The sequence below is a fragment of the Delphinapterus leucas genome, chromosome 3 (genome assembly GCF_059928025.1).
Source record: "Delphinapterus leucas isolate spDelLeu-1000000601 "Yukka" chromosome 3, BTC_Dleu_Yukka2, whole genome shotgun sequence".
Classification (NCBI taxonomy): domain Eukaryota; kingdom Metazoa; phylum Chordata; class Mammalia; order Artiodactyla; family Monodontidae; genus Delphinapterus; species Delphinapterus leucas.
This window is the reverse complement of record NC_143131.1, coordinates 33230088-33253779: the sequence shown is the minus strand read 5'-3', so window position 1 is coordinate 33253779 and position 23692 is coordinate 33230088. Positions and strand designations below refer to the sequence as shown.

The window sequence follows — 23692 nt, the reverse complement described above, 5'->3', positions numbered from 1 at the left end:
GATTTTTATTCTTACAATATTGAGTCTTCCAAACCATGAACATGGTATAGCCTTCCATTTATTTAGATTTTCTTTGATTTATTTTAGTGATATGAGGTCTTTTATATCTTTTGGTAAATTTATTCCTAGGTGTTTGATGTTTTCTGGTGCTATTAAAAATTGATGTTTTTAAATTGCGTTTTCTATAGACTGCTATATAGAAAGACAATTGATTTATACTGAGCTTTTACTTAGCTTCACTTGATTCTTTTGTAAGTGAATTTCTTTGAAAAGAAAATCAGTATATTTCAAGTACTGCCCTCTCATATTTATTTCTCCTTCAATTTTTCCTTCTACTTCTGTCTAGTTTGCTCCTGTTATTTGGATTTTAAGTCAACTTAATATATCTGCCAGATCCTAAAATAATCAGCATTTTAAATATCCTCAAAATTTGGGGTATGTGAATTTAATAAAACGACCAAAAGTTTGTCCTTAAGTTTAAAACAGTTTTCAAAATAAATATGTCAGTGTTAGTTTTATTATCCAGTTGGTAAACTTTCATATAAATACTCATTACTTCTCTTAATGTTACCTAAGATACTTGAAGGATGTAATGCTTATCTCTGGGGAAAGTATGTGAAATTTTCTAAGTCTTGTTTGATAAACTAAGGACTATTTTAAAAATTCAGGTTTTTAAAAATAAAGTTATCTTTTAGACTTTTTCAATGAGTAGATAGTCGTTTAACAAAACTTACCTCCATGGAAGATAGTTTGGATAAATATGACAGTAGGAAATATCAGTTTCTGTATATGCTTGGTTAAGTAAGATTACAGAAATATCACTTTCTATAATCAGTGTCAGACTGTAGAATTTTTATTTATCACTCTGTCTCACAAAACAAAAACAAAACAACTTTTTTTCTTTTTCTAGTCTTGCCCCTACAAAAACAGAACAGTCTCATTAAAGAAGAAAAACAACAAAAGATCAGTAGTCACTTGGAATATAGGGATATGTAGAATTTTACCAAGAGTGACTTTGTAAATAATAGTCCTTATAACTTATTTAAGAACTCTGAAACTTGTACCATGGCTTATACTGACTTATGATTTGGTACTTCTTTTCAAATCACAGTAAAAAGAGGATAGGTAATAATACTATTAACCTGTAGATTTTTCTGATTTAACTAGTTGGACAAAGGTTCCTTTGAGAGATTTGATGGACTCTGAAATGGGATTTAAGGGGAAAACATGATAGTTGATCTCTTCAGGTTGCTATTGGGGAGTTTCCAAATGAGCTAATGGTCACTCTTAAGTATATGTTAATCCATCACTCCTAATGTAATATGAACTCTGAAACAACATGCTACACAAAGAATGGTAATTCCTGCACCATTCAAAATGTAAGCAAATGATTTTTTAAGGAAATTGTCCAAAATGTAATTAACATTTATGAAACATAACGTTTTCAGAGAAAATATACATAATCAAAGTAACTACTTTTTTTTCTTTTTTTTTTTATTAGATCCACCTGATATTCCTCAAAAACTGAACTGTGAGACATATGACTTAAAAGAGATTATATGCACTTGGAATCCAGGAAGACCGACGTTCTTGGTGGGCCCACGCAATACAAGTTACACTTTATTTGAAAGGTAAAAGTCTCTGGGAAAGGTTGTCAGAACAGTGAGGAGTACCTTGGAAGGATATTAAATGATATAAGAAGATGCTCTGTTTCATTTATGAGAACAAATATAAAACAAAATATGCTGTAGAAAATTGGGTATACTATAAATACTGCATTTTAAACACATGCAGACTCGATATCTTGTTGTCTTTTTTAAAAAGCCTCTAGAAGGAAGAATCCTCATATATGAATCCTCTGGGTAGTGGGCTTAATGGCTGATTTTTTTCTTCTGTTTTCTGCCTTGTATATATTTTCTTCCCTGAGTATGTAGTGTATCTATAATTAGAAATACAGACTTTTAAAAAAAAACATTTATTAGAAATTTACCCGTTCGTCTTTTCCTGCAATAAATCTCTTGCCATTTTGAAATTATTTTAATATTCTTTAATGTTCTCTTAATTCAGTTTTTCAGGAAAATATGTTAGATTTAAAAGAGTTGAGTTGCCCACAAATGAAAGCTATCAGTTATTCTTTCAAATGCTTCCAAATCAAGAAATATACAATTTTACGTTGAATGCTCGAAATCCTCTGGGTCAATCAGAATCAACACTTTTAGTTAACATAACTGAAAAAGGTAAGCTGCTGCCTAAACCAGTGTCTTAAACATAACTTTAGAAGTGGTAAAATGTCTCGAGATTAATGAAAAGTGCTTCTAGGGATTTCTTTTTACTGATTATTTCCTTTATATTTACTTAATACTAATTTTGTAAATTTCATTTAAAAATCTTTATAATTTCAAGTTTCACTGTTTTATTAAATTCAAATAAAAATTTGAATTAATTGTTTCATAGAAATTGTAAGTGGCTTTATCTGATAGTTTTTGATTTCTGAAATAGTTTTTTGCCCAATTTTTTTTTTCTTTTTTTTTTTTTTGCGGTACGCGGGCCTCTCACTGTTGTGGCCTCTCCCGTGGCAGAGCGCAGGCTCAGCGGCCATGGCTAACGGGCCCAGCTGCTCCGCGGCATGTGGGATCTTCCCGGACCGGGGCACGAACCTGTGTCCCCTGCGTTGGCAGGTGGACTCTCAACCACTACGCCACCAGGGAAGCCCTGCCCAGTTTTTAAAACCTTTTTATTTTGAAACAGTTGTAGACTGACAGGTGGTTGTAAAAATAATTACAGTCCTTCATCTGACTTTCTCAGTGGTAGCATGTTATGTAACTGTAGTACCATGTCCAAATTAGGCAGTTGACCCTGGTTCAACACTGAACCAGACTACTGACCTTGCTCAGTTTTCACCAGTTTTTATATGCATTTAATTGTGTGTGTGTGTGTGTGTGTGTGTGTGTGTGTGTGTGCAGTTCTGTGCACCGGATCCACTTACAGATTCATGTAACCCACCAATACAGTTCAGATACAGAATTCTTCTGTCGCCCACAGGAACCGCCTCCCGCTGTCACTGTAGCAACACCACCCACACCCCCATCAACACACACAGGCGCGTGCTAGAATCTCTGTTCCTGGAAAACAGCTAGTCTCTTCCTCATCGCTATTGTTTTGTTATTTTGGGAATGGTGTGTAAATGGAGTTGTACACTATTTAACCTTTAGAGGTTGGCATTTTTTACTAAGGATGATGTCCTTGAGATCCATCCAAGTGTGTATCAGTAAATAGTTTGTTCCTTTTTACTGCTGATGATTTCTGGATTTTTACCAACCCTATTAAGGCACAGCTCAAAATAGAAATAAAGGAGGCCTGTCTTTTTGGCACTCATTCCTGTGGTCATTCCATGTGTATCTACTCTGTGCCAGGCTCTGCAACACACAGAGCAGTGGCGTAGAGGCCTCCTCTTAGAGACAGTCAGGGGCGCGAGGTTGCCTTACTTGTGAATATGTCACTTTTATCAGTTATTCCTTCTCATCTTTTTTGTTATGTCTTGATTTTTCCCATAAGGTCACAAAAGCTACATCTCATACTTGCATGGCAGTTCTATATTTTTTTTCTGCCCTCTGCCATTTCAGCCATATCTTCCACATGATTCTTTCCCATCACTCAATTTGGTATATGCACTATCACCAGTGTAATGTGCGGTTTGCTTCACTGTACCTTTGTTCTTGCCAAGACCCCAGCCTGAAATGATTTTCTGCAACTGTTTTGCCAGTTTCATTCTGATTCATCCTTCAAAGCTCATCTTAAGTCCTATCTTCACTGTATATCTGCACTTACATCTAAATTCCTGTAGCAGTGAATATCTGTACCACGCATTTAGGACTTAATGTATATACTCTTGTTGATTTTCCTTCTTTCTGTTTGTCAGTCCCCAAGTAAATGAGGGGGTCCTTAAAGGTAGAGACTGACTTACTACCTTTTAGTATTTCTGATGCCAGCTGAGAAACCTTGAGCGTGAATGGTTCTTAAACAACGCTGGCCTGGTGTCAGCAGTAAAGGTGAGATTTGTATTCCACACAACAGTGGGTGGAACGTTGTTGATCAGCACTGATGACATCTCTTCTGTTTTTTGTTTTCTTTGACTCTCACTTGTCATATTAGAAAAGAGCTTTCAAAGTAATCTTTGAAAATTGTATTTACAGTTCATCCCCATATTCCTACTTCAGTCAAAGTGAAGGATATCAGTTCAACAGCTGTTACACTTTCCTGGCATTTACCGGGCAGCTTTGCAAAGATTAAACTGTTATGTCAAATTGAAATTAATAAAACTAACTCAGTACATGAATTGGTGAGTAAGATTCTTCTATAAACTTCCTTTGAGATTATTTTGGATAAAATACTTAGTTTTCAAAAAGAATTAAGTAAATTGGTATGCACAAGCGCTCAGATTACTTATTATAGAGATTTACTAAGTGTGAAGACATTATATATCAATATCATAACAGCATTATATTTAGCACTTAAAAACAGTTATAATACCGGATATTATAGAACGTAAGTTTGACTTCTACTACTCAGACTATTTCCAGGTCTGGTATAGTACCTGGCATGTAACTGGTGCTCAATAAACTTGTGAATGAATTAGTAGTTTTTGCTGTAACTGTTGGTGTTAGTTAATGGACTAATCGGCACCAAAGAGAAGATGTGATTTTTAAAGTTGCTAAGTGCAGCCGTAGGAGCAAGTTATAATGGGGCGTTACAAGTCAAAGCACGGCTTTTTAGTACACTTTACATACTTAGGTTGACTTTTATGCTGCACCATCTTGTAATTTGGGGTAGGTCCAAAATAAATGATGTACTTAAATAGTCACTTGGAAACTTATTGATAATTTCTAGAAAATCAGTCAAACTGCAAAACGTAACCCAGAAAGCCTCTTTGCAATAAGTAATTGGGAACTCAGAGACCTTCCTGAGACATGCAGATCCTCAAATTTGTTTAGAATTGCTTCATCTTAATTTATTTAGTTAAAAATATTGAATAGTCTACATGTTCAGCACCACACTAGAGGTTCTAAGTGCCATATAAAGAAAGATGCATAAGATGATGCCTGCCCCCAGTCAGTTTCCAGATATCATCTGAATAATGTATTTAATCCTCAAGGTCATCTTAGATTACTAAGTTATATTAAGGTATATTGCATTACCATTAACCATTGACTGAATATCATCTTCTCTGCATAATTAATTGACCATTATTACTTAGATCCAACATTTGGACTAAAAAGATACTTCAATTTTATTTATTGCTGTTGCAGAACATAATTTCACTGATTTAGCATTTATATAAGAATTAAAATATAGTGGATGAACTGTCTTTGGTTTTATAGAGGTAAACTCTTATGACATTCAGTCAATTTATGTTACAAATTTGGGAGGCTTTCTTCTAAAAAAAGTATATGAGTGTATGTATGTATTTATATACATGTGATATTATATATGTAATATATATATTTGTTTCTAATAGCGGAATGTCACAATGAAAGGAATAGAAAATTCAAGTTATCTTGCTGCTGTGGATAAATTAAATCCATATACTATATATACTTTTCGGATTCGTTGTTGTACTGACCCCTTCTGGAAATGGAGCAAGTGGAGCAATGAAAAACAATATTTAACCACAGAAGCCAGTAAGTTAACTGAATGACTTACGGCTAATTATTACTATGGATCCTGAAATTTTGTTTTTAAAAGAAAATGTCACCAAAGTGACTAAAAGCAGGAGAATGTTTAGATAAATTGTGTAACTATATAATGCCTGCTAGTAAAATATCATACAGACATTTTAAATGATGGTTTTTCAAGTTTTGTGATAATATGGAAAAATGCTTGGCATGTGTTATGTGAAAGGACTAGGCTACCCTATCCACAATATGATTGCAACTGTATTAAAATGATACATAGGAAACCAAACTTGAAACCATAGTAAGATTATGGAGTGATTTTTCTCACACTCTTTCCTCCTATTCCTGGAGTTTTCATAACCTATTTAGAGTATCCCTTTATTGAAAACAATTTTTAATAAAGCTAATTTGGTGGAATTTTTATTTGTGACCTAGGCCTGAGAAATGGATGGGACTACAAGTTCTTGAACTTTAGTTTCTGTGGTACGCCCAGGTCAATATGTCTATAAAATCAGGTAACTGGTTATCTAAGTATGATAATTTCTAAAGACAGAATGAGATACTGTTCTTGATTAAGCAGATGTCAGCTTTAAAACAAAGCAAAAAATTTAGAAATAGGTGTAATTTTCAGAAATCATTCAACAAAAGATAGCAAAAGCTTTATTTGAACTATATAATACAGGGAATATAAAACTTCTTCCAAAAAATTTAACAAACAGTAAGACAGAAAAGGACAGGTATTAACCCAGATTTTGTCTCTCTACATGAAGACTAGAAAGATGAGCGAGGATCCTTACAGTACATGTAAGAATTGTTTGGATCATGCTTGAGTCCAGGGAGAGAGTGTGTTAGTTATCTATTGCTATGACAAATTACCTCAGAACTCAGTGGCTTAGAACAGCAAACGTTTGTTATCTCACAGTGTCTGTGGATCAGAAATTTAGACAGCTTAGCTGAGGCTACAGTCAGGATGTGGATAGGGGCTGCAGGCTTGATTGGGGCTAGAGGATTGCCTTTCAGGATGGTTCAGTCACATGCCTGTTGGCAGGAGGCCTCGGTTCCTCACCACGTGGGCCTCTGCATAGGGCTGCTGGAGTGTCCTCAACATGGCAACCAGCAAGTCCCAGACTTAGTGATCAAAGAGAGATCAAGGCAACCTCCACAATGTCTTTTATGTCCTAGCCTCAGAAGGGACATACATCACATCTGCCGTACCCTACTTGTCACACAGGCCAACGCTGATACAGTGTGAGAGGGACCACACAAGGGCATGAATGTCAGGAAGCGAGACCAATATCATTGGTCATTTTGGAGACTGGCTGCTTTTGCTTTCAGTTGATGAGCTGTTGTTGCCAAGAGGAAACATTTTATTTATGCCTCATTAAGATGAAGGCATTAATTCATTTAACAAATACTTGTTGAGTATCCACCATGTGTCAGGAATTGTTCTAGTTACTAGGAATATAGCAGGGAATAAAACAGCAATCTCTGTCCATGGAGTTTATAGGATAAAGGATTAGAAATGAGTTTTAAAAATATGTATACAGTAGCATATTGGGTGGCAGTGAGTGCCACAGAAAAAAATAAAACCTAGAGAGAGGGCTAGGGAATGAAGGCCAGGAGGTTGAGGAGGGAGGTTGCAATTTTAAATAGAGTAGCTGGAAGAGACTTCACTAATAGGTAACACTTGATCTGAGATATAAAGGAAGTGGTGAAGGAAGCTACGTGGTTAATTCAGAGGAGAAAAGTTCTAGGCAGAGGAAGAGAGGGCATAGGAAGTGCAGAAAGCCTGGGGCAGGTGTCCTTGGCATGTTTGAGGAGCAGCCAGGAAACCAGTGTGTAGCCAGAGCCAGCTTGAGTAAGGGGGGAGAGACGGATGTGAGATGGAGAGGCAGCCTTGGACCCATTTCTGAGGGACTTGAGGGTGATTTTAACCCATTGTAAGGGGCCTTGTGTTTTGTAGACATTTGGAGCTCAGCTTTTCCATTGCTCCATTTTCTGAGTGGAAGCCACTGACTTCTTCACATTTTTATTGAGAATTTCAAAAACCTAGACAAAAATTTCAAATACCACCATCCCACTTATTGATCTTATCAACTTACATAGTATGCATCTTCAAATACCAACTTTAAAATCTCTTTTCTAGTTCCTTCAAAGGGACCAGATACTTGGAGAGAGTGGAGTTCTGACGGAAAAAATTTAATAATATATTGGAAGGTAAATATCTAATTCTTCCTTGAATATTTAAATAACTTTATTATGCTGAACTACTTAACTTACATATGGTACCTGGGTTATCAGGCAGCCAGGATTTCCCAGACTGGCTTAGCGTACAGTATTGCTGAGAATGTAACCTGGCTTCTGAAAGCCCCAGATTCCACATCACTGCAGATGCACCAGTCACTGTAGTGAGGATGTCTGTGTCAAGAGCTGAGCATTCTTTAGTTTGATTTTATGAGGCCTGTAAAGATTTCATGAATTCCATCTCTCTCACTTTAGTCAGAAATGCAGCCAGAAACCACAAGTTAGAATCTCAAGTGTTTATGTTACATTTTCAATTCAATGACTAGGAAACCAACTTTATATATATATCATGTGTAATTTGTTGTCCCCTAAGTAAATTGCATTATCATATGACAATTATAAAGTTTTACATAGTTTTCTAAAATTCTAGATAAAATATGAACTGCATTATGTTTTACTAGCTTTTCCTTACCAGAGCAGATGTTTTTGTTGCTATATTTTTTTATCTGATTTATGAACATCAAAACCATGAACAATTGTCTTCTACACCAGATTTCACAGGAACAGTTTTATAACCAGATTCTTTTAAACAGTGAATTTTGTTATTTAAATTTAAACTATTATTTTTATAAAAATTTGACATCATTACAGCTTTAAGTAAAGTAAATCTTTGAAGTCTGTGAGCAAGTTGTGTACAAATTCCATTGCTTCGAGGTTGTCTGTATATGACTGTGCATCCCCTCTTACTCTTGATTAGCAAATCCCCTGGCTACTCTCAGTTGTCTGTCAGATTTCACAATAATATAGTAACAATTATATAAATTACTTCAATGTGAGAAAGTTTAGAATATTGTTCAAACGAGATAAATGTTTAACCAAGGATTAAAAATACTGAAGCAATTTGGATTCTAACTTCAGTGACTAGTTGACGGTTCTGCCATATTTGGTTGGAAAATTAAGTTGTTTTGGACATGTTAAGTTTTTTAAACATGTGCCACAAGGAGATCTGAGTACAGTTCAGTAGGAGGTGGTTTGATGTAAGGCTCTGGAGCTCGGGAGAGGTCTGAGCTAAAGGCATAGCTGTGAGTAAGCAAATAACTGGGATCACTCAGGGAGAGCATGCAGGGTAGAAAGAGGCCAAGAGTGGAACTGTAGGTGATGGCAGGATATAAAGGACCAGCAAAGGAGGAGGATCCAGCAGGGGAGATTGGGAAGGCCAGAGAGGCAGGAAGACCAGAAGAAAATAGCTTTTGCAGAAACCAGGGGAGGGGGTGTGTGTGAAGGAATGAATAGTATCAAATGAAACCCACAAGTCTTAGGATGGTAACATGTCCACTTTACCAGGCCATTGGAGAGCCATCGGGGAACTCTGCTGGAGCAGTGTCTTCAGCAGAGTATTAATGTCAATGTCAGTCTGGATCAGAGGGTCCCATGCACTGTTATATGAATTGGAGCAATTATTTTAAAAAGCAGTTTAGCTATATAAATAAAGAAGTTTGAATGTGAGGGAGACCTTCAAGATGGCGGAGGAGTAAGACGTGGAGATCGCCTTCCTCCCCACAAATACATCAGAAATACATCTACACATGGAACAACTCCTACAGAACACCTACTGAATGCTGGCAGAAGACCTCAGACTTGCCAAAAGGCAAGAAACTCCCCACATACCTGGGAAGGGCAAAAGAAAGAAAGAAAAAACAGAGACAAAAGAATAGGGACGGGACCTGCACCTCTAGGAGGGAGCTGTGAAGGAGGAAAAGTTTCCACACACTAGGAAGCCCCTTCACTGGCGGAGACAGGGGGTGGCGGGGGGGGAAGCTTCGGAGCCACAGAGGAGAGCGCAGCAACGGGGGTGCAGAGGACAAAGAGGTGAGATTCCCACACAGAGGATCGGTGCCGAACAGCCTGAGAGGCTTGTCTGCTCACCCGCCGGGGTGGGCGGGGCTGGGAACTGAGGCTCGGGCTTCCGAGGTCAGACCCCAGGGATAGGACTGGGGTTGGCTGCGTGAACACAGCCTGAAGGGGGCTAGTATACCACAGCTAGCCAGGAGGAAGTATGGGATAAAGTCTGGAAATGCCTAAGAGACAAGAGACCATTGTTTTGGGGTGGACAAGGAGAGGGGATTCAGAGCACCGCCTAAACGAGCTCCAGAGACGGGCATGAGCCGCGGCTATCAGCGTGGACAACAGAGACAGGCATGAGACACTAAGGCTGCTGCTGCAGCCACCAAGAAGCATGTGAGTGGCGAGCACAGTTCACTCTCCACACCTCCCTTCTGGGGAGCCTGTGCAGCCCGCCACTGCCAGGGTCCCATGATCCAGGGACAACTTCCCTGGGAGAATACACAGTGCGCCTCAGGCGGGTGCAACATCAGGCAGGCCTCTGCCGCTGCAGGCTCGCCCCGCATTCCGTTCCCCTCCCTCCCTCAAGCCTGAGTGAGCCAGAGCCCCCTAATCAGCTGCCCCTTTAACCCCGTCCTGTCTGAGCGAAGAACAGACGCCCTCAGGTGACCTACACGCAGAGGCGGGGCCAAGTCTAAAGCTGAACCCCAGGAGCTGTGTGAAAAAAGAAGACGAAGGGAAATCTCTCCCAGTAGTCTCAGGAGCAGCGGATTAAATCTCCACAATCAACTTGATGTACCATGCGTCTGTGGAATACCTGAATAGTCAACGAATCATCGCAAAGTTGAGGCAGTGGACTTCGGGAGAAATTGTAGACTTGGGGTTTGCTTTCTGCATCTAATTTGTTTCTGGTTTTATGTTTATCTTAGTTTAGTATTTAGAGTTTATTATCATTGGTAGATTTGTTTATTGATTTGGTTGCTCTCTTCCTTTTTTTTTTATATACATACATATATTTTTTCCTTTTTCTCTTTTTGTGAGTGTGTATGTGTATGCTTCTTTGTGTGAATTTGTCTGTATAGCTTTGCTTTTACCATTTGTCCTAGGGGTGTGTCTGTCCGTTTTTTTTGTTTTCTTTGTTTTTGTATAGTTTCTAGCACTTATTGTCATTGATGGATTTGTTTTTGGGTTTGGTTGCTCCCTTCTTCCCTTCTTTTATTTTCTTTATTACTTTTAATTATTTGATTAATTAATTAGTTAATTAATTTATACATTTATTTATTTATTTTTGGCTGCATTGGGTCTTTCTTTCTGTGCGTGGGCTTATCCCTAGTTGTGGCGAGTGGGGGCTACTCTTTGTTGCTGTGCGCAGGCTTCTCATTGCAGTGGCTTCTCTTCTTGCGGAGCACGGGCTCTAGGCACGCAGGCTTCAGTAGCTGTGGCTCTCAGGCTCTGGAGTGCAGGTTCAGAAGTTGTGGCGCATGGGCTTAGGTGCTCCACGGCATGTGGGATCTTCCTGGACCAGGGCTCGACCCTGTGTCCCCTGCATTGGCATGTGGATTATCAACCACTGCGCCACCAGGGAAGCCCAATTTTGGTTATTTTTAATAATTTTTTTTATTTTGTATTTTAATAACTTTATTTTATTTTTTTCTGTCTTTTTCTTCTCCCTTTTCTTCTGAGCTATGTGGCTGACAGGGTCTTGGTGCTCAGGCCGGGTGTCAGGCCTGAGCCTCTGAGGTGGGAGAGCCAAGTTCAGGACATTGGTCCACCAAGACCTCCCAGCTCCACGTAATACCAAACGGTGAAAGCTCTCCCAGAGATCTCCATCTCAACACTAAGACCCAGCTCCACTCAACAACCAGCAAGCTACAGTGCTGGACACCCTGTGCCAAACAACTAGCAAGACAGGAACACAACCCCACCCATTAGCAGAGAGGCTGCCTAAAATCATAATAAGGTCACAGACACCCCAGAACACACCACTGGACGTGGTCCTGCACACCAGAAAGACAAGATCCAGCCTCATCCCCCAGAACACTGGCATGAGTCCCCTCCACCAGGAAGCCTACACAACCTACTGAACCAACCTTATCCAATGGAGGCAGACACCAAAAACAACGGGAACTACGAACCTGCAGCCTGCGAAAAGGAGACCCCAAACACAGTAAGTTAAGCCAAATGAGAAGACAGAGAAACACACAGCAGATGAAGGAGCAAGGTAAAAACCCACCAGACCAAACAAATGAAGGGAAATAGGCAGTCGACCTGAAAAAGAATTCAGAGTAATGATAGTAAAGGTGATCCAAAATCGTGGAAATAGAATGGAGAAAACACAAGAAACGTTTCACAAGGACCTAGAAGAAGTAAAGAGCAAACAAACAATGATGAACAACACAATAAGCGAAGTTAAAAGTTCTCTAGAAGGAATCAATAGCAGAATAACTGAGGCAGAACAAGGGATAAGTGACTGGAAGATAAAATAGTGGAAATAACTACCGCAGAGCAGAATAAAGAAAAAAGAACGAAAAGAATTGAGGACAGTCTCTGAGACCTCTGGGACAACATTAAATGCACCAACATTGGAACTGTAGGGGTCCCAGAAGAAGAAGAGAAAAAGGGACTGAGAAAATATTTGAAGAGATTATAGCTGAAAACTTCCCTAATATGGGAAGGGAAATAGTCATCAAGTCCAGGAAGTGCAGAGAGTCCCATACAGGATAAATCCAAGGAGAAACATGCCAAGACACATATTAATCAAACTATCAAAACTTAAATACAAAGAAAAAATATTAAAAGCATCAAGGGAAAAGCAACAAATAACATACAAGGGAATCCGCATAAGGTTAACATCTGATCTTTCAGCAGAAACTCTCCAAACCAGAAGGCATTGGCAGGACATATTTAAAGTGATGAAAGGGAAAAACCTACAACCAAGATTACTCTACCCAGCAAGGATCTCATTCAGATTTGACGGAGAAATTAAGAGCTTTAGAGATAAGCAAAAGCTAAGAGAATTCAGCACCACCAAACCAGCTTTAAAACAAATGCTAAAAGAAGTTCTCGAGTCAGGAAACACAAGAGAAGGAAATAACTTAAAATTACAAACCTAAAACAATTAACAAAATGGTAATAGGAACATACATATCGTTAACTACCTTAAATGTAAATGGATTAAATGCTGCAACCAAAAGACATAGCCTGGCTGAATGGATACAAAAACAAGACCCGTATATGTGCTGTCCACAAGAGACCCACTTCAGACCTAGGGACACGTACAGACTGAAAGTGAGGAGATGGAAAAAGATATTCCATGCAAATGGAAATCAAAGGAAAGCTGGAGTAGCAATTCTCATATCAGACAAAATAGACTTTAAAATAAAGACTATTAGAAGAGACAAAGAAGGACATTACATAATGATCAAGGGATCGATCCAAGAAGAAGATATAACAATTGTAAATATTCATGCACCCATCCTAGGAGCACCTCAATACAAAAGGCAAATCCTAACAGCCATAAAAGGGGAAATCGACAGTAACAAAATCATAGTAGGGGACTTTAACACCCCACTTTCACCAATGGACAGATCATCCAAAATGACAATAAATAAGGAAACAGAAGCTTTAAATGATACATTAAAAAGGTGGACTTAATTGATATTTATAGGACATTCCATCCAAAAACAACAGAATACACTTTCTTCTCAAGTGCTTATGGAACGTTCTCCAGGATAGATCATATCTTGGGTCACAAATGAAGCCTTGGTAAATTTCAGAAAATTGAAATCTTATCAAGTATCTTTTCCAACCACAACGGTATAAGACTACATGTCAATTACAGGAAAAAATCTGTAAAAAATACAAACACATGGAGGCTAAACAATACACTACTAAATAACCAAGGATCACTGAAGAAACCAGAGGAACTCAAAAAATACCTAGAAACAAATGACAATGAAAACATGACAACCCAAGACCTATGGGATGCAGCAAAAGCAGTTCTGAGAGGGAAGTTTATAGCAATACAAGCCTGCCTCAAGAAACAAGAAACATCTCAAATAAACAACCTAACCTTACACCTAAAGCAATTCGAGACAGAAGAACAAAGAAACCCCAAAGTTAGCAGAAGGAAAGAAATCATAAAGATCATATCAGAAATAAATGAAAAAGAAATGAAGAAAACAGTAGCAAAGATCAATAAAAAGCTGGCTCTTTGAGAAGATAAACAAAATTGATAAACTGTTAGCCAGACTCATCAAGCAAAAAAGGGAGAAGACTCAAATCAACAAAATTAGAAATGAAAAAGGAGAAGTAACAACTGACACTGCAAAAATACAAAGGATCATGAGAGATTACTACAAGCAACTCTATGCCAGTAAAATGGACAACCTGGAAGAAATGGACAAATTCTTTGGAAAGCACAACCTTCTGAGACTAAACCAGGAAGAAATAGAAAATATGGGGGCTTCCCTGGTGGCGCAGTGGTTGAGAATCTGCCTGCCAATGCAGGGGACACAGGTTCAAGCCCTGGTCTGGGAAGATCCCACGTGCTGCAGAGCAACTAGGCCTGTGAGCCACAACTACTGAGCCTGTGCATCTGGAGCCTGTGCCCCGCAACAAGAGAGGCCGCGACAGTGAAAGGCCTGCACACCACGATGAAGAGTGGCCACTGCTAGCCGCAACTAGAGAAAGCCCTTGCACAGAAACGAAGACCCAACACAGCCAAAAATAAATAAATAAAAGCAGTTTCTTTAAAAAAAGAAAATATGAACACAACAAACACAAGCACTGAAATTGAAAATGTGATTAAAAATCTTCCAGCAGACAAAAGCCCAGGACCAGATGGCTTCAGGGGCGAATTCTATCACACATTTAGAGAAGAGCTAACACCTGTCCTTCTCAAACTCTTCCAAAATATTGCAGAGGGAGGAACACTCCCAAACTCATTCTACAAGGCCACCATCACCCTGATACCAAAACCAGACAAAGATGTCACAAAGAAAGAAAATGACAGGCCAATATCACTGATGAACTTCGATGCAAAATTCCTCAACAAAATACTAGCAAACAGAATCCAACAGCACATTTAAAGGATAATACACTATGATCAAGTGGGTTTCATCCCAGAAGTGCAAGGATTCTTCAATAACGCAAATCAATCAATGTGATAAACCATATTAACAAATTGAAGGAGAAAAACCGTATGATCATCTCAATAGATGCAGAAAAAGCTTTTGACAAAATTCAACACCCATTTATGATAAAAAACCCTCCAGAAAGTAGGCATAGGGGGAACTTTCCTCAACATAATAAAGGCCATATATGACAGACCCACAGCCAACATCGTTCTCAATGGTGAAAAACTGAAACCGTTTCCTCTAAGATCAGGAAAAAGACAAGGTTGTCCACTCTCACCACTATTATTCAACATAGTTTTGGAAGTTTTAGCCACAGAAATCAGAGAAGAGAGAGAAATAAAAGGAACACAAATCAGAAAAGAAGTAAAGCTGTCACTGTTTGCAGATGACATGATACTATACATAGAGAATCCTAAAGATGCTACCAGAAAACTACTAGAGCTAATCAATGAATTTGGTAAAGTAGCAGGATACAAAATTAATGGACAGAAATCTCTTGCATTCCTATACACTAATGATGAAAAATATGAAAGAGAAATTAAGGAAACACTCCCACTTACCATTGCAACAAAAAGAATAAAATACCTAGGAATAAACTTGCCTAAGGAGACAAAATACCTGTATGCAGAAAACTATAAGACACTGATGAAAGAAGTTAAAGATGATACAAACAGATGGAGAGATATACCATGTTCTTGGATTGGAAGAATCAACATTGTGAAAATGACTCTACTACCCAAAGCAGTCTACAGATTCATTGCAATCCCTGTCAAACTACCTAGGGCATTTTTCACAGAACCAGAACAAAAAACTTCACAATTTGTGTGGAAACACAAAAGACCCCGAATAGCCAAAGCAATGTTGAGAAAGAAAAAACGGAGCTGGAGGAATCAGGCTCCCTGACTTCAGGCTATACTACAAAGGTACAGTAATCAAGAGAGTGTGGCATTGGCACAAAAACAGAAATATAGATCAACGGAACAGGATAGAAAGCCCAGAGATAAACCCAAACACATATGGTCACCTTATTTTTGATAAAGGAGGCAAGAACATACAATGGAGAAAAGACAGCCTCTTCAATAAGTGGTGCTGGGAAAACTTGACCAGCTACATGCAAAAGAATGAAATTAGAACACTCCCTAACGCCATACACAAAAATAAACTCAAAATGGATTGAAGACCTAAATGTAAGTCCAGAGACTATAAAACTCTTAGAAGAAAACATAGGCAGAACACTCTATGACATAATCACAGCAAGATCCTTTTTGACCCACCTCCTAGAGAAATGGAAATTAAAACAAAAATGAACAAATGGGACCTAATGAAACTTAAAAGCTTTTGCACAGCAAAGGAAACCATAAACAAGATGTAAAGACAACCCTCAGAGTGGGAGAAAATATTTGCAAATGAAGCAACTGACAAAAGATTAATCTCCAAAATTTACAGGCAGCTCATGCAGCTCAATATCAAAAAAACAAACAACCCAATCCAAAACTGGGCAGAAGACCTAAATAGACATTTCTCCAAAGAAGATATACAGATTGCCAACAAACACATGAAAGGATGCTCCACATCTATAATTATTAGAGAAATGCAAATCAAAACTACAATGAGGTGTCACCTCACACCAGTCAGAATGGCCATCATCAGAAAATCTACAAACAATAAATGCTGGAGAGGGTGTGGCGAAAAGGGAACCCTCTTGCACTGTTGGTAGGAATGTAAATTGATACAGCCACTATGGAGAACAGTATGGAGGTTCCTTAAAAAACTAAAAATAGAACTACCATATTACCCAGCGATCCCTTTGCTGGGCATGTACCCTGAGAAAACCATAATTGAAAGAGTCATGTACCACAGTGTTCATTGTAGCTCTATTTACCATAGCCAGGACATGGAAGCAACCTAAGTGTCCATTGACAGATGAATAGATAAAGAAGATGTGGCACATATATACAATGGAGTATTACTAAGCCATAAAAAGAAATGAAATTGAGTTATTTGTAGTGAGGTGGATGGACCTAGAGAGTCTGTTATCCAGAGTGAAGTAAGTCAGAAAGAGAAGAACAAATACCATATGCAAACACATCTGTATGGAATCTTAAAAAAAAAATAATGTTTCTGAACAACCTAGGGGCAGGAGAGGAATAAAGACACAGACGTTGAGAATGGACTTGAGGACACGGGGAAGGGTAAGCTGGGACGAAGTGAGAGAGTGGCATGGACATATATACACTACCAAACGTAAAACAGATAGCTAGTGGGAAGCAGCTGCATAGCACAGGGAGACCAGCTCGGTGCTTTGTGACCACCTGGAGGGGTGGGATTGGGAGGGTGGGAGGGAGAAGCAAGAGGGAGGAGATATGGGGATATATGTATATGTATAGGTGATTCATTTTGTTATAAAGCAGAAACTAACAGCACTGTAAAGTAATTATACTCCAATAAAGATGTTAAACATTCAAACTTCTTTTTTTTTTTTTTCCTTTTATCGAGTAAGTCCAATTTTGGGAACTCACATTAAAATATTAATCCTAGTCATGAAAAAAATATGTTGCACCAAAAGATTCATTTTAGTATTGTGAAAAATTGGGAACAACTTAAATTTCACTTATTTAAGGAATATTCAAGTAAAGTGATAAAAATGATACATGAAATATAAAGCTATTAAAATGTATATAACTGTATTATGGACAGATTTTTATTATAGAAGAGCAAAAAATGTAAATTGTATAGTATGATTGAAACAATTTTAATAAAAATCTCCATCTAGGTAAACAACTTGAAGGAAATATCACAAGGTAAGTGTATTTAAGAGATGGGAATATGGGAGACTTTTCTTGCTTTCTTCCAACTTTTTAGTATTTTCCATGTTTTCTATAATCAGCAAGTACTCCTTTAAAATGAGAAAGCAAAAACTGTTTAAAAAAACATGATGCCATACTTTTTAATATTTTATTTTTTAAGTAGAAGAATGTTGCTCATCACTCCTTTTGGTTTAGTTCTGAAAAATATGAGGCTAAATATTTTGTTACTTAATTTTTATATTTCTGTGTGCTCTTACTGCTTACAGCAAGTGTAGTGTTTCTTCAGAATCACTTTCCTGATTTATCTCAGTGGATTTTAAATCTGTGTTGTGCACTGTTAACGACTTCATCTTTTCTAACGTTACTTTCTTAAGATTAGCAGAGTGTCCAGTTTGGACCCGATGGCCTTGCCTTGTCACATAATCACTCCTCGCAGGTTTTTATAACAGAATTTATTTTTCTGTTTCTGTAGCCTTTACCCATTAATGAAGCTAATGGAAAAATACTCTCCTATAATGTATCATGTTCGTCCGACGAGGAAACACAATCCCTTTCTGAAATTCCTGATCCTCAACATAAGGCAGAAATACAACTTGATAAAAGTGACTACATCATCAGTGTGGTGGCAAAAAATTCTGTGGGCTCATCGCCACCTTCTAAAATAGCTAGTATGGAAATTCCAAATGGTGAGTACTTAAGATAAAAGCAGTATATAAGAACAAGAAATTAAGGTGCAACATTTGGAAGGTGTTGCTTGCTCTCATAAATGTCAGCTTTCTTCTCGTATACCCTGCTGCTCCTGATGCGTACGGAGGAACAGGCAGATTAATGTCACGTGTTGACGTTGAGAGGCAGCAGTCATTAATATTGACTCGAAGCATCTACACGGATGGATAAAATATTACTAAACCCAGTTACTTTAACACGTAATGTTGTAGAGTTATGGTAGTGGACTTTACTCTTAGAAATATCTTAACAGTTTATTCAGATACCATTTTCACATATCTCCCCAAGACCACGACAGTTGATACTTAGCCAGCTGGGCTATTTTCAAACTGTGAGGCAGGAACAAATACTCATTTTAAATGGCAGCTCTGTTGATAAGGCATTCTTTATTAATAGGAATCCTTTACTGATAAGAAATTCTTCTTAATGTCTAAATTAGATCTTCAGTGTAAGCTTTAAGAAAACAACTGCAGTGTAATTTTAAAATTCCTTAGTGCCCCCCTGTAAATTTGATGGATTACCAGTGCCTAGTCCATTCCTCCTTAGCTGCCTTGACAGCTTTTTGAGTCACAAGTTTTCAGTGGCCACTCCTGCCTCTTCTAGTTAACTCCTCTTCTGAGTCATTCCCTGGTCCCCCTTGCTATCCCACACTAATATGGGAGCACCTTTCTATGACTACCCACTCGGAGAGGCAGAAAATTTGGTCCGGCTTGGGTCCTAAGTATCTTTCCAGTTCTTGCTTGAGGCAGTGTCTTACTGCTTGTTATGTAACTGGTTCTTCATTTCAGTCAGTTGTGGGCACATCAGAAGGAGGGAATTGGGGACACACCGTACATTCTGAGACACACAATATTGTCCAGAGCCCAGACAGCAGTGCATACCGTAGAAGAGAGGTCTGCAGGTAGTGGTATGGAGTCAAAAGAAAGAAAAGGGAGAGAGATGTGAACGCCCATAGCAAGATAACCTGCTGGTTTAAATTAGGTATTTAATGGCTCTCACTATGTTATCTTTTAATTCAAGAACTATATTCCTACCTTTTCTGTGTGTCCATCAGGACACAGTAATTTACAGAACTAACAATGGTCTGGCTATCAGCTTCCAGACAGTTACTGCAGCTTGGAACAAATCATTGTTCCTTGAGGATTTCCCGACTCAGAGGCCTTGCAGCCTCAGCGCAGGCTACCTTGTGGATTTTTAGTCACATTGAGTCAAGAAGCTGTCATATCCGAAGTCTTCTGTATTCCCAGCCAAGTTGTGGTCTTGTGTCTAGTAGTAGTTGCTTATGAATGCAAATTTTGTTCAAAAAACCTTTCCATGGCTTTTTACTGAACCCTTAAATATACATCAGTTAGAGAAATTACTTCTTTCCCCTATTTCTTGGAAAATTTCCCTCTCCCGTTGGCCACGCTGTCCTAACCCATGCTAATTCCTCACCCCCAACCTTGGGCCTCCCTTATCGCCTAGGCTGAGATCTGGCAGGATGAGGAAACCAAACCTCAGCATGGCCCCCTTCTGCCAGCCTCTGCACCTCACCCATCCGTGCTCGCGGATGCTTTCCCCTCTCTGCCCACACCGACCATCCCATCCCACCTCACCCCACAGCATTTCATCACTGTCGTGTCTCCACAATGCCTTCAGCCCACCCATGGGGTAGCAGTCTCCCTTGAAAGGAAGAGAGGGGCTGGCCCACCCACTCATTCACTGCATGGCATCGTGCTCCTGCTTTGCATGACCTGTGCTCAGGGCTGGAGTTGCAGGCACAAGCCCCCGTCTGCTCTCGTGGAGCTCACACCCACAGTGGACGAGGAGACGGGGGATTCTGACACCCACACGTGTTCTTCACCAGCCTCCCGCCTGCTTCTCCGCCCCCGCCCCCGAGCTGCCATGCCACCCTCTAGTGCCTGTATTCCCTCTGCCCCATCCTTCATGGCTCTTGATCCTCGTGTCCCGGCCCAGTTATGTCACTGCCTGATCCTAGGTGCTTTTTCATTGTTTTTTTTCCAGCTGCTGAGTTAATATATATGCACAGGTAATTGCCCTAGTTAAAACGAAAACAACAGAGCAGCACTTCTAAACTTTGCTAAAGGTTTATCTAGTTTAGCACTATTTTGCAATGTCTGCACGGTAAAGTGATTTTTATAACTCTTGCCCATTTTCATGAGATGTACCTTAAAACATTATTTTTAACACTGGTAAAATATCCTTCTTTCTTGAAGATGATCTCAAAATAGAGCAGGCTGTTGGAATGGGAAATGGGATTCTGCTCACTTGGAATTATGACCCCAACGTGACTTGTGACTATGTGATTAAATGGTGTAACTCATCTCGGTCTGAACCCTGCCTCATGGACTGGAAAAAAGTCCCTTCAAACAGCACTGAAACTGTAATAGAATCTGGTGAGTGTCTCGCAATTAAAGTTCTTTAAAGATATTTTTTAAATTTACTTTTTATTGGGGTAACGTTGGTTTATAACATTATGTAAGTTTTATGTGTACACCATTATGTTTCTACTTCCGTATACACTACAGCATGCTCCCTACCAAAAAAATATTTTTAAAAAGAGCAACATATGGAGTGACTGGTTGCAATGCAGTGACTGTTCCCCTCACCACTGGGCTGGGTGTGGATTGGTTTAACTTTTCTGGAAGGCAGTTTGTGGCAGTATGTGTGTGAAACGACTCATAGGCTTTGATCTAGTCATTGCTTGTCTAGGGGTTTATTCTAAGAAATAATCCGAGAGCAGCACAGATTTACACCTGAGTGTTCAACACAGCATTATTTATAATTGTAATGATGTCACTCACCATCCTTTTGCCCTTGTTTGCCCAGGGCCCAGGTTACTGAGTACAAAGGACTTGAGAATAATCAGAATGGACTGGGGCAGGGTGGAGTGATGTGAAGAGGCGTCTCTTTAGATGGAATATCTGGGATGTGAGTTTAAGCTGAGACCTGTAGGATGAAAAGGAAGACTTTTGATGCTGAGGCAGGTGAACAAAGGCCCTGTAGTGGCTCAGAAGACAAAGGCTCCGAGAAGTTGGGTAACTTGCCCAAGGTCACAAAACTAGTATGTGATCACACCAGGATTTAACTTTAAAGCAATTCAGAGCTTTAAGTGGCTGCTAGGACAGGGTGTGGACAAAACCTGCATGTTTCCTGTTCCTTTCTTATTCAGTCACCCACTCTTTCAACTATCCTCTCTCTTTTATGATCTCAAAACACATTCCTGATGCTCTAACCCCTCAGGCTCTTTTTCTTTTTCAGGCGGAAGAACCCTATAGAATTTTGGTATGCATAATCGTAATATAAAACTAGGTACAGGTTTACTAACATACATGTGGTGTAAAATCAGAACCTCAAGTATACTTGTCCCCCCCAGCAAAAGTTGCAGAGTGATTTTAGAGGTAACCATCTCACTTTTGAGCCTGAAGACCACTGGTGTTCTGAATCCGGGACCAAGTGCTTTAACCACACTAGAATAATTGTATTCCACAAATTAAATGCAATCCCATAGGCTGCCATTTTCCCCCCAGGCAGTGTCTTTTTCCTTGATCACTGCAGGTGAGCTACTAAGTACCCTTCAAGGCTCTGTTCAAACGTCACTTCCTGGTGGCTTTTTCTGATCTTCTTAGGCTCACTTGGTCCCTCATTGAAGGGGCCACAGGCTCTGTGATAGATCCCTCTAGTCTAACACAGGGTCTTACGGTTACCCCTCCTCATCTGTCCTGCCACCTCTCTGCCAACTGCTCCAGGCCAGGGGCCTTGTTATACATCCACCTCTGTGGTCCTAACACTTTACACGTTGCATTGTATCGAGGAGGCATTTAAAAGTGATTAACTTTGATCGAAGTTAAGGTGCTTCTCTTCTATGTCTTGTGGAGTTAAGTCAAGGGCACTAAATGCTGATGCTGTAAAGAGGAATAGACTCTATGGCCCATTTCCTTTAACACTGAAGTGTCCAACTAGAGTGGACATTTTAGTATCTGCTTCTTGGAACAAGGGAAGAGCAGTGGGTTCTTTCCAACCCACAGATAACACTAGTTAGGGAAGGGCTTTTTCAGAGGCATGACATGGGCCTGGGATTGGTTAGAAAACTGACCCTAGACCAAATCTGGGAAGAAGTTGTCATTGCTTAATTTGAAGGAACAAAATGAAAACCTTGATTACCATTTTTGCCCTTCAAGGTGATGTCATGTTATAATACTAAACTTTTCATTACAACAGAAGTGAGTTTAATTTTTATTGAGTCAGTTTTCACTCTGAATATTTACCAATTTTGAAAATGTGGATTTTCTGTAACCTTTTTAAAATTAGTTTTGGAAATTTCAAAGTGAGTTATTATAAATTTGATATTTCTAAAATAGATATTCATAGTAATATGTACTTAGGAACGTTTACTGGTTGTGTTCATCTTATAGATCAGTTTCGGCCAGGTGTAAGATATAATTTTTTCGTGTACGGGTGCAGAAATCAAGGATATCAATTACTACGTTCTATAATTGGATATGTAGAAGAATTGGGTAAGTTAAATGGGTAAGTTTTCTTAGCGTTCAAGGTAATATGAGAAATTATAAAACAACATCAGTTTTCAGATTGAATTCTAAAAATAGGTTGAATTGAGATGTTTATTAGTACAAGGAAGAAAAATAATTTGTATGATAACTGTAAAATTATAATTACTTATTTTTCATTTGTTTCATGTTTATGTTTCATAATTTTACTGTTGTCATTAAGAAAATTAAATCTTAATTTGGACGTCAAAAATATTTAATTTACACTTACACAAAGTTTTAAGACTATTAACTTATTCAAGACTATCAGTAAAGAGGGGAAGTGTGAGTAAAGCCTATTCTAGTAGCCATTTAAAGATTTTGCATAGGTTACCTCCCTAGATATGTTTTATGTGTGAAAGTTGTAAGTTCTGCCTTTGTATCTTCACAGCAAAAGTGCTTGTGATAATATCTGTGAAAGTTTATGATTAAATAAAGTTCTGATTACAAGTTTAGCTATTTTTGAGGCTAGAAATCTCATTAAACCTTAATGTCTTGCTCTGTATTAGTAAACCCTCCTTTAGCTATTGACTTTTTTCCTTTTACAGCTCCAGTTGTTGCACCAAATTTTACTGTTGAGGATACGTCTGCAGATTCGATATTAGTGAAATGGGAAGAAATTCCTGTGGAAGAGCTTAGAGGCTTTTTAAGAGGGTATTTATTTTACTTTGAAAAAGGAGAGAGAGACACATCTAAGATGAGGGTTTTGGAATCGG

General features: G+C 38.8%; 1 protein-coding gene across 3 annotated transcripts in view; it reads left to right on the top strand.

Moving 5' to 3' along the window:
• Positions 1-23692, top strand: part of LIFR (LIF receptor subunit alpha) — a 93794-nt gene that overhangs the window by 53489 nt on the left and 16613 nt on the right. For all 3 annotated transcript variants that reach the window (XM_089908788.1, XM_022598901.2, XM_089908787.1), the window contains 9 exons: positions 1502-1631; positions 2068-2237; positions 4194-4339; positions 5516-5678; positions 7819-7889; positions 18176-18389; positions 20646-20825; positions 22845-22946; positions 23525-23692. In XM_089908788.1, coding sequence (XP_089764914.1) covers positions 1502-1631; positions 2068-2237; positions 4194-4339; positions 5516-5678; positions 7819-7889; positions 18176-18389; positions 20646-20825; positions 22845-22946; positions 23525-23692 — 1344 coding nt within the window. The remainder of the gene's footprint in view (positions 1-1501; positions 1632-2067; positions 2238-4193; positions 4340-5515; positions 5679-7818; positions 7890-18175; positions 18390-20645; positions 20826-22844; positions 22947-23524) is intronic.